The sequence below is a fragment of the Motacilla alba genome, chromosome 21 (assembly GCF_015832195.1).
Source record: "Motacilla alba alba isolate MOTALB_02 chromosome 21, Motacilla_alba_V1.0_pri, whole genome shotgun sequence".
In the NCBI taxonomy this organism is placed as follows: Eukaryota; Metazoa; Chordata; class Aves; order Passeriformes; family Motacillidae; genus Motacilla; species Motacilla alba.
The window spans coordinates 3,814,273-3,826,039 of record NC_052036.1 but is presented as its reverse complement, the minus strand read 5'-3'; the positions used below and the strand labels follow the sequence as shown (position 1 = coordinate 3,826,039).

The following is an 11,767-nucleotide window of genomic DNA, read 5'->3' as shown; positions in this document are numbered from 1 at the left end:
TGCAAATGGCAACGAGGGATAGTTGCTAATTGCTGTTGCGGAAAAGCGTTAGTATGGTAATTGGATTAGGGCTTGTTAGAAAACTTGTGGAAAATTTGCCAAAATTTGATTACAGATACAGACCTGGAATGTGATAGTCATTTGTATCCTCTTTTGTAATTAAAAATACTGGGAGAGCTCAGCCAAGCTGTATAATAACTTAATAACATAGTTTAACGAGGTTCCGAAAGCATCTGCTTTCGTAAGGGAGTTGGTGGTAGCTCCCCCATTATTGGGAAGACACCCCTGGGGTCCTCGTTAGCTGGTCAACTGCTGGGACAATGCTCTGTTGTCTATGCAGGGACCCGGTGAGCCACAGGACATCTTTCTCAAAGTAGCCGGCGGACCAAGCCCGCAGATCAAAAAGTTCTTTGTTGCTATTTATACGTAAGTAGCAGGACCCCAAAAGGGTGGGGAACGTTGACTCCTATGGCGTGTGTCGAGCCCTGTCCGTCTGTCCGTGCACAGGGATGCCTGGCTGGCAGCACCTGCCCAGATCTGGCAGTTCTACCTGCACTCGCTGCAGCGCCTGGACGTCGCCTGCACGGCCGGGCAGCTCACGCGCCTCTCCCTGCTGCTGCGCGGCACCGCGGCCCCGCGGAGGGTGCGCGCCTTCACCTCCCACCCCCAGGAGCTGGAGGTAACCCCCGTGGTGGGCTGGGGGCTGGCTGGCCTGGGTCAGCCCAGAGAAACCCCCTCCAGACAGCAAAAGGCGAGCCACACGGAACTGTGAACAACTGAGAGCCGTAAAGCGTTTGTGATAATTATCTTTTGATTAGAGTTGTCATGTGTAGGATCATTGGCGCGAAACCCCGGAGGGCAAATTATCTGCGTTAATGAGACTGTCTGAAGACTCTCAATTTCTTTGGAATTCGTTCGTCCGTAATTGGAAATGTGAATAATAAAAGGCAGAAAAAGTCCATTGCTGTCCTGTAAAGGAAAGGCAAAGGCTCCTCAGGCAAAGCCTCTGTGGTGGAACCTTTGGGCTGGGGAGGCCCTGGGTGTTCCCAAGTGGCTCTTGTCCTTCCTGACATGAATTAGTCCCAGGGTATTCCTGGGGCTGGGAGGTATGGGATTCAATAGGGATGGAATAGGGGTACAGGTTTTTAGGAGCAATTGGGTCTCCAATTGATGCTCCAAGCTGGACTTTTCAGGGCTGTGATCAGCCATTATGGGTGGCTGTACCTCCAGGTGTTGTTCCGCAGGTGGATCCGAACGGTGCCTTCCTCCTCCCCGCCAATGGCATTCAGGACCTGTACATCGGTGTGAGGCCACGGCGGGCTGGCAGCAAGTTCATCTACCTCAACCTGGTGGATGTGGAGTCCCACCAGCTGGTGTCCTCCTGGCTGCTCTGCCTGTCCTGCAGGCAGCCTCTCATCTCCAAGGTACGGCAGCTCTTGCCACTGCGAAACGTAGTGATGGCACCGGATCAGTGGTCGCAGTTCAGCTCATAACCTGGGGCTGTCTCCTGCTTCTTCCTCTCTTTCCATCTGTGTTTTTTTTGGCGCTTGCCATCATAAACACACATTTAGCCCTTGGGGTACTTGAATAATCTCACTGAAGCCCCTGGTAGAACGTCTTTTAGGCTGTTTTGGAGGCAGCCCCACGCTGAGGAGCGGCAGCTCGGAAGTATTCCCAGTTGTGAAATTAGAGCTGCAGCATGCTGCTTTCGATTAGCGCTGTGCTGGCAGAGGCCTTGCCTCAAAGACAGAAAATTAGATTTCCTGGCTAATGTGTTCCTTCTAAAAATGTTTTTCTGAACCTCTTGGTATTGGGAAAGGTTCAGATTGGCATTTACACCAATGTCCCATTGTCCTGCCACATGCTGCTTGTGCTATGAGGTGTTAAGAGAATCAGAGTAGTTGGGGCTGGAAGGGGCTGTTCAGGGTCATCAAGTTCATCTAGTTATCTGAGCACCACAGCTCTTCCTGGGAATGAGAAGGAGCTGGCTAGTCTCTGCTGCTCTCCCAGCTCTTTGTCCTTCACACTCGTAATTAATTGTTGCTTCTTTTGATCAAAGGTGGTTCTTTCTGCTGGCTGGCAGAGCAGATGCGAGGTGTGGGAGGGGAGGGCAGTGTTTGGGAGGCAATTCTCTGTGGTGGGTTGGGGGAGGGCCCGTTGTTGCTGCTGCCCACGCTGCCATCTGAGCCCCTGCTTGCCCCACAGGCCTTTGAGATCTCTCTGCCTGCGGGAGGTGGGAAAGGCTGCAACAAGCGCATCACCTACACCAACCCCTACCCCTCACCCCGGCTCTACTTCTTGTGCACCAACCGCCCTGACCTGCTGCAGTTCAGGGAGGACTCCTTCGAGGTACGTCCTGCTGCCAGCACTCGCCCCTCATCTGGCCCCTCATCTGGCCAGACCAGGCAGTGCTGGGTGGTTCTGGCCCTGAGGGCCACTGGCTGGGGCAAAGTGGGCACGTGAAGGGGCCTGGCCAGGTCCTGCTGCCTCCTCCAGCCCTCTCTCCTGCAGGTGGCCGGAGGGGAGGTGTACACCATCGGCCTGCGCTTCGCCCCGAGCCAGACTGTGGGGGGGGAGGAGATCCTGATTCACATCAATGACCACGAGGACAAGAACGAGGAGACCTTCTGTGTGAAGGTCCTGTACCAGTGAGGCCGCCTGCCTGTCGCTGCAAAGCTGCAGGTTCCTGTGCCAGCCCACACCACCTTGGGGGTGGCTGTGTCTGTCTGAGGGTACTCATGATCCCTATCCCCTGGCTGTCACCTTGCCAGGCTGGGGGGTGTCTCTGTCACTGGGATCCTCAGGCATTGCCATGAGTGCTGGTGGTGCCACGTGGCTCCATGTGCACAAATTGAGACGAGTGGATGTGTTTGTTACGGCACTTTGTGACTGTAGGATCTGTATTTTTCTTAAGCATGATGATATTTTAGGCACTTTTAATCTTTTTTTAACTTAAAAAGTTTGCCGATTTGATTATGCAGAATATTTTTAAAGTATTTTATATTCAACGGTGAGTTTTGTACACACTAAGGCAGTTCTACGGGTTTTTTTTGATACTTTTTACTCATCCTTGATGCATAAAATTTGCTGTGCACAACTGTCAGAGTGTGGCAGCATTTTCTTCCTGAGGAGGTGGAAATCCTCAGCATCCCTGTCCTGTGGAAAAGAGTCCTGGAGGTCCCCTGCATCAACCCATCCCCTAGAGCATCCTGGGGGTCAGGGCAGAGACCATAATTGGGACTGGGAGGGTAGGGCAGCCCACCAGCTCTGGAAATGCTGCCTCACTCTCCACAGGCCCAAGGCTGGTGAATTAGTGGCCCCGATAAAGTCGGGTGCTGAGTTCCTCTGCCTCCCTCGCACTGATGGGAAATGACAGCTCATATTTTAGAAATGATTATACTGTCTGCAGCACAGAGAGGCCCCGAAGTTGGGTTATTAAAGTAGATTAGCTGAATAATTTTTATTACATTTTCACACAACGATATTTCTTGAGGCTTATGAATGAGCTGCTGCTGTACCTGCAGCACAGGCAGCTCGAGTGGTGAATGATGTGCCAGCATTCCGGGGATGCCAGCACAGGGACTCGAGCTGAGCTGGTGCTTGAATGGTGCTGCCTGCTCCCCTGCAGCACATGTCTGTGACCCAGAATCTACAGAACTGTCATTAAGAAAAGCTGATAAAACTTTCCCCGTAGGAAATGCAAATACCTTGTGACCCAGCTGCTTGGCATTATGGCCATGGCCCTTGGAATTGCTGCTGCTGCTGCTCTCAAACTCAAGACAAGTGTGGGGGCAGCTTCCCGGGTTCCCACTTGTTAATGAAGTCATCCCTGCTAATGACAATGAACTCGAGCACCCGTGCTTGGCATGCAGCTTGGTGTGCTCTTCCCATTTGCATTCACGTCAGGAAGGAAACTGAATTCCAGTAATGACAAAATTAATTTGCCCTAAAAATCTCAGCTGGTGTCTCATCACTGAGGTGTGCAGGGAGGGGAGGGATTGAGAAGCCCTTTCCGTGGGTTGAGTATTTCTCAGGGGTGTTATCCCTCTTGGAGCAGCTGCAGGTGAGACCTTTTGGGGCTTGGAGTGTCACTGCCTTGGCAAAGGCATTGCAGGAATGGCAACCGAGGAGTAAGGACAGCAGGGAGACCTGGGCCCGGCACCCAGGCCAGGGAGGGGCAACTAAAAATGGCGACTAGTAATGAGAACATAAGGTAAAAAAAAAAGAAAAACCAGCATAGGAGTGGGGCAAAGCTCCTGCAGCAGCTGAGGGCCTTTGGGAAACTGGCTCTCAGGATGCCCAAGCCTCAGCAGGGTTTGCCGCCAGCCCAAACTTTTAAACCCAGCTTGTTTTCCCCATTATGAGGAGGAAATTGCAACTGCCTGAGAACCCTCTAATTAAACAAAGCCTCACCATAATATTTGCTGGGAGCTCGCCAGCCCTGTAATATGACATTACCGGGCATCTTTATTAGCTGAAATGAGTATTTAGCGCCTCTGCCAAACCGAAAGCTGATTGAGGAGCATGGAAGCAGCACGGCAGCATCCAGCAACCTCTTGGTGCGGCAGCATCACCCTGGGAGGCTTTCCACTGAGACAAACCCTTTCTTGGTTATTTCCATGTCACCCAAATCCAGCCCAGCAGCCCCAGCGTGGGAGTTCGGGAGGTTTATTCCCTGTTTCTCCCTCTTGTCTTCTGAAAGCGCGTCACCGACTTGATAAAACCTGATTTAATGGTTACAAAACCCAGAGATAAAGCTGCTCTTAATGGATTTCTTTAAGATCAAGGCTGTCAAATAGGAGGCTCAGAATCCTTTCTACAGTGAGAGCGACTGTCTTAAGTGCACTCAATCACACCCGGGCGAAGGTTCCTTAAGTGAGACACTGGCTGGAGGAAATGCATTTTATTAGTGTCTCCGGGGAAAGGAGTCTGGCAGGAGCTATGAGGAGCCTCTGAGCTGCAGTGGCTGCTCTCCTGTTCAGCTGCAATGGATGGGATGTGAAGGATTTTGCAAAGCACACCCTCACTCCCTGGTTGGTCCCACAGAGAGGAGGTTGATGAGTGCCATGGTGACATCGAAGGAGCTGGCCTAGGGGAGAAAAACCCCCAGGGGGAAGGATGCTCACCTGGGGGTGGTGCTTGCAAAACCCACCTCAAAATCCACCCTATGGTCCTGCAGGGTCTGATGGAGAGCGGGGCATCCAGGGGGGTGATGCTCAAAGGCTTTTGGAGGTGTCAGATGGAACTCACCCCAACCGAAGGGAGGGGTGGAAGGAGCGGGGCCCTGGTAGCTCTGGGCAGACCAAAGCTTAAAACACAGATTACTTTTTCATAACAATTCTCAGCTCTATAATGAGAAATTTGCAGCAGTTCTAAACTGCCAGTTGCTTTTAAATCATTTCCCGTCTTTCTGTCTCAGGCTTGACATTTGATGATGAATTGAGTCTCTGTGTTCATTTACCCACTGATTTACTGTACGGAGGTGGGAAACCGCAGCCACCTTAGTGAAGGTCAACATGGAACATTTGCCTGTAATTTCCAAATACTATTAAGGTTTTTAAATAAACCGTGTGGTGCTGTAGGCAGTGAAAGCCCCTCTTGCAAGGCTGATGCTGCAGGGGATTCTTCTGGGTGGTGAGAACAGGTTTGTGGGAGCAAAAGCAGATCACTTGGCTCATCAGCATGAGGGTACATCAGACTGCACCCCAAATTCATGTTTAGAGAGCATTTGATTTTGGGGGCACTGACAGCTGCTCCTCACCTCCCAGCCCAGATTAGCATCAGGTTCTCGTTCTGCTTTCCCATGGCTTGCCAAACCCTGCACTCATCCCTGGGAAGTGGGAGGGAGCTGCCCCACGGCTTCCCCTGAGATGCTGGCTTTGTCTCCTGCTGCGGGACCTGGTTGTTTGCAGCTGTGAATCTGTTTGGTGGGAGTGAGCAGGAGGTTTGGCTGCGCAAATGTCACGCAGATCTTATCTCAGGGGAAACATCCTTCAGTAATTACAGTAAATGAAAAGTCCTGGAAGCGAAGCCTTGGAGGCTGCAGCCTTCTGTTTATCTCCAAAGTCTGAAGTATGCATGGAGGGAGCTGGGAGCAGGAGGTGCTGGTGGCTGCAGTCCCCGCGGTGTGGGGATGGTGTCAGGGTTTGCCTTCACCCAGGGTGCAGGCAGCAAGATGCTCTGAGCTCTGCCTGCATCAGCCATCTGCCCCCTTGCTGCAAATTAATAAGCAAATTCGGGAAAAAAAAAAAGTCTCTCTATGGATAATTTGTGCGCAGAAAAGGGGCCAAATGAATTAAATAAATCATTTGCTGCTACACTGGTCCCATTTGATTCCCTGCCTTTCACAGCAACTTTTTTCAAGCCTAATGGTATCAGATACCCTTTTGGCACCCATTTTCAGAGCCACAGCCCCCCCCCTGCTGCTCCTTAATGCAGCTCATCTGCTGCCTATGGCTCCCAGGGCCTCTGCCAAATCAGCACTTCAAATTAAAGCCTTCCCCACCTCTCCCTGGTTTCCATGGAGATCCAAGTGGATGCTCCCTTCCTTCCTCCTCTTGAGCCGATGGAGAGGCTCCTCCCGGGGACTGCTCTTTTGGGGCCTGAGAGTCTCCGAGCATCCAGCAGTTCTGCAACTGCCTTGGCCATGTGCAGCCACTGGCAGACCTGATGGCTTCAGTCCCGGTGTGCTAGTGACCCTGTCCCAGTGCCCCACTCCACAGTGAAGCATCCCAGGCGTACCAGGAACAGGTTCCCAGTATAAGTTTTCCTCTCATGTTGGAGCTCATCCCACCTGACTCCCCAAGGAGCTTGGCCAGCAGAAACTCTTCTCCTCTGGTGGGAATCAGCTGAACTAGGAAAAGGCTGGTTTGTTTGTAGCACCTTTATCCAAACTGTGAGTAGACTTCTGCAGTCTGCACACGGATTTCCCAAGCACTGCCTGGAGCTGTTTGGCCAAGGCTGCTCCAGCAGTGGGAATGGTGGTGGGAATGCCCTTGCACGTGTAAGTGAATGGGCAAATAGCTGCGAGATCTAAGGAATGACAGTAATTATGGAACAAAATTATTATTAATATACTAATAATTATCTGAGAGCCAGGCTGTATGTAATTACACTCTGGGATCATGATAAGGTTAATGCATTTACCTTCCTAGGTATTTATAGACGCTTGGAATTGTTCTCTCTGTGAGGACTAACATGTACATGTTCCTGGCCACGTGGATCTGACAGCTGAAGGGGGCATGGGGAGGTTTGTTGCTCTTTGCTAAAATTGCTGATAGGAGGGTTTGGGACAGCAGCAGCCTCAGATCTGTGGCCCTGGGGAATCCCAGGGGATGCTCACCAGAGGGGATGGATTCTGCTGCTTTCCAGAGCCTCCTGGATCATGGCCAAACAAATTCTCCGTGGTGTGTATATCTGAGGGAAACTGTCCTGGGGGCCACCAGCATCTGGCATATGGCTGCCTGGAAATCCTCCCAATCTTCAGGCTCAGCAGTGCTGCAGCAGCCGCCCAGGCAGAGGGACCAGCAAACCCAACCTGTTTGTGCTTAACAAATCAGAACTTCACAAACACCTCGGAAACTTTCCTATACTGGCAAAAAGCCTCTACCTGTGAGGATGCTGTTCCCTGTTCCTGGTCCACGTGCGTCCTTTGGCAGTCACTGCTCAAACTTCTGTGGACACGGGTGCCCCAGAAATGCCAGGCTGGAGCAGGGCTGCTCACCCACACGGCAGTGGGTGGGAGAGCCCGGGGGCTGCTGCCACGGCGCTGAGCATCGCTTTGGCACGGGTGTGAATAAGGAACAAGCAGGGCAGGATCGGACAGACCTCGGAGTCCCCCTCCTCAGGGATGTTCTGGCTTCTCCCCAGCGCCTCGGGAGCTCCCTGCCCTGCTCCAGCCCACCTTTATTAATGTCACAGTGGGAAATGTCAGCCGGGTTTGCTGAGCATCCCACGGCGCTCTGCCCTCCCGGCTGCACCGGCTGCCGAGCCCGCGCACGTGGAGCCGCTCGCTCCTGGGCCAGTCGCGCCCGGCCGTCGAGTGTCACCAGGGATATTTCTCCTGGTGTCACATGGGGAAGACAGCAGCAAGATGTGGAAGGTCAGCGCAGCCCTAAAAATATGTCTCTGCCTGTGCACAGCTGTATTTTTGGCCTCTTCAGTATCCAACAGACAAACTGCTGGTGAAAGGCCGGAGAGGCCAGGGCACAAGTGAGGGAAAGGTTTAATAAGGTTACGGGAGGCCTTGAGGACCCCTTGGCTTGGCCTTTTGCTGATTTATAGGGAAATAATGTGTGAGTGGCTCAGGGGAGCCCAAGGCTCCCTCTCCACTGCAGACCTCTGCAGCAGGAAGGTCAGAAAGGGAATTGCTGGAGAGAAGTTAATGAAGCCCAGCAACATCCCAAATATTTCTCCAGAAATCAATGCAAAGGTTTATTCCTCTCTTTAGAGAAGGGGAAGGGGATAAGGCAGGGGAAAAAGAAAGGAAAAGGGAATAACAAGGGAAAGGGGTTAGGGAGAGGAAGGAGAAAGGGAAGGGGATTCTGAGCTGCCTGTCAGGCCTACTTAATTGCATCATGTCAACCCATTCTTACAACAAACATAAGTTTGAATTATGTGTATTATTTTTGCAGATTGTTTGTGCATGGCTGAATTTCGTGATGACAGAAGTGAGTTACGGCACAGGGTTATGCAAATGAAGTACTTAATTAAGTAGGAGTCATACAAAATAAATTACAGCTCCACCAAATGCCCTCTGTCCTTCCTCTGAGTCCAGGTCGCTTCCAAGTGATCGGCTCTTGGCTGAGAAACTTCCTGGTCAGACAGTGCTGCTTCCCCACCTTTGCTTGAGAGGAGGATGAAAGGAGGCACCACCATCCCTGGATCCCTGGAGCACCCCCCAGAGATGTCCCCATCCCATCCCATCCCATCCCATCCCATCCCATCCCATCCCATCCCATCCCATCCCATCCCATCCCATCCCATCCCATCCCATCCCATCCCGTCCCGTCCCAACCCCACCAGCATGATGCTCTGCCATACCAGCCACCACTCTCCTTCCTCCAGCCCCATTAATCACCCTTGAGGGCTCCTCATATGTTATCAGGCCCAGATGTTTCCTGCTGTTTGCTACAAATGTTAATTATCTCCTAATTACTTCTAAGCAGGGGCTGAGCTGGCAGAGAGTGGGGAGAGAGCCAGCCAAGGGCATTTACAGCCCAGGGCAGTGGGACATGGAGCAACAGCTGCTTCTGGCAGGGAGTTTGTTGGAATTCCTCATTATTCCCCCTGATTTCAAATACTTATTGACGAGTTACCTGGGCAGAGCCCCAGGATGGAGATGCCCTGTGGGGATGCAAGATGTGATGGTGTGGAGCCCTCTCTGCCTCTCAAACCCTCAGGAACAAGCACTTTTGTCAGCCTGCAACATTTGGGTGCTGCTGGTGGCCACAGACATATTCCAGGGGCTTCATGGTTGGCTGCAGAGATGGAAAGCTAATGGGCTTGGGTGCTCTTGGAAAGTTCCTTTGAAGGTGGGGAATGGCTTCTTTGGGGGAGTTGCAACTCCAATTCAGCCATTGGTGTCTCCATGCAGTTTCTGCTGTCCAGCATGTCCCCAGACTGTCCCTAGTGCCACAGCATCTTGCCATGGCCGTTGTGCTCGTGCCTCTGCTGTGGTCCCACATGGGCACTGGGCAGAGCATCACTGGGATGGCCCCTGCACGACTACAAAAGTCTCAGCCCTGCCAGCTCGGGCAACATGGGGCAAAAACAATTAAAAAACCCCCAACCCAAGCCCAACAGAGTGAGCAGGAGAACAGCTTTGTGGAAGGTTTATTTTTAGCTCTCTCCAGTGTAAAAAACAATTAAAGAAAGTGTCAAACCCTGCTCCCGAATGCGAAGAGCTGGAAGCCAAATGTCACCCCAGCTTTGATCCCCTTGGAGGCAGCAATGCTGCTATCAGTTTAGAAGCATTAATTTGCATATTCATGTCCCCTAATTTGCTCTTCGGGAGTTGGAGTCTAACAGCTAATGAAAAAAGTCTTCCTGTGCATGCAGAGGAAACCTGGAGTCTGTCACAGACATGCTGGGAAAAATAATCAGACACAAGTTAAGTGTCCATCCCACCCTTGGGAAAGGGTGCCCAAACCAAAAAACTTTGGGAAGACCAAAGTCTTTGCTGCATGTCCAGGGGATGGGGTGAAGGGGCCACCCAGTGCCAGGATGTGCCCTAATTCTGGTAATGCTGGGAGGGATGCTGGGAAGGGGATGATGAGGAGAATGTTGAGGGGGCTGGAGAACCTGTGCAGCAACAGTTGAACCATGGAACAGGAATGGGTTGGTTTTAGAGAGTATTGGGCATCCAGGGATCTGCCAGGACCATCAGGAGCTGTGTCAGGAACCAAAGGGCTGCTGGTGGCAGCTGGCCAAGCAGGCAGCATTATCAACCACACTGCCAAGTGATGTGTCCCTTCTGCTCACCCTTAATTCAATTTCTTTCAGCAACACAATAGCTCAGTTTTATGTCTGCCATTCATCAAGAATTAAACTTATTGTCATCATTGCTGGCAGGGTATTGATTCTGAGATGGCACTGAGGCTTGCAGGAGGCAGTGACTGCTCCGCATCCACTGCACGCCCGCTCCTCATCCCACAAGTGGAGCAGAGGGAACCCCCGTGCCTGTGTCTGTTGGGAATAATGGGATGTGCAGGGAACCTGTGTGACCACAGGATGTCATGGGAGTTTTCCATGGCTTTGGCAGGTCAGCATTGAGGAGGGGGCTGGGCTTAGGGAGTGATTGGCCCAGAGCATCACCCTCTGTCATCAGCCACTGTTGGAGCAGAGTCACGGTTATATCAGGACAAGTCTTGGATCATGCAATGCCCTTCATTGCTCGTGGTGCCTGGAGAGCTCCTTCTATCTGCTCTGCCGAGGGCTGCAATTACAGCTTTGTTGTCAGTAGCAGATAAAGAGGAGGCTGTCGAAAGGCCGGGTTAAGGCTGCTGCCCCTGGCAGGAGCCGCGTGGAGAGGACGAGTTTCTGGAGGGGAGATGTGCCCCTGCTTTGGCCAGAGCTCGACAGGCAAAGCCACCCTGCCAGCTCAGCACAGGGCTGGAAAGCAAACCAGAAAAAAGCAAACCAGAGCACTGCTTCCCAGGAAGGCAAGGAATCATGGAATCCCAAAATGTTCTGTGTAGGGAGGCACTTTAAAAATCATCCAGTTCCACATCCCTGCCGCAGGCAGGGGCACCTTCCAATAGACCAGGTTTTTCCAAGTCCCATCCAACCTGGTCTTGAACACTTCCAGGGATGGTATCCCAGGTTAATATTGTGTGACTCTGAGCTGAGAAAACTCTTCCCAGCATTTCGATGTGTCGCATGGCTCGTTAGCCTCTGGTGCAGTTAACCTCTTGATGGTTTAGCATTACTAATTCCTTTGGTAATTGCAGCAATAACAATAGTCCCAGAAAGCTTGTTGGGGTGTATGTGTGTGCTGTGCTGTTCCATGCAAATTCCCCTTGGGAAGTGTGGCAGTTAATGGGACCTGTCTGCCTGGCTGGGAAGCTCCCGTGGGATAGTGAGTGCTGAGCTGGTGGGCCGGCAAGGCACAGCGCTGTGATGGCACTGGGAGCAGAGCTGGTTGAGGGGTAGCTCCTCTTGTCCTGCCTGCTCCAATGGAGGTTACACCACTGGGCTTTTTCCAGGAAACTCCTGACCCATCTGAATCCCAGATTTCACTGAAAATCAGGAATTTCAGCCTGAGCTG

The 11,767-nt window shown here is 52.1% G+C and overlaps 1 protein-coding gene across 1 annotated transcript; it reads left to right on the top strand.

Annotated features, from left to right (window-relative positions):
- LOC119710564 (nephrocystin-4-like) lies at positions 1–3,097 on the top strand. The gene is made up of 5 exons (XM_038159787.1): positions 1–426; positions 508–679; positions 1,245–1,424; positions 2,206–2,349; positions 2,512–3,097. Exons 1-5 carry the CDS (start codon positions 335–337, stop codon positions 2,650–2,652), a joined length of 729 nt encoding a protein of 242 aa, XP_038015715.1. The 5' UTR covers positions 1–334; the 3' UTR covers positions 2,653–3,097.
- Positions 3,098–11,767: the final 8,670 nt, after the last annotated feature.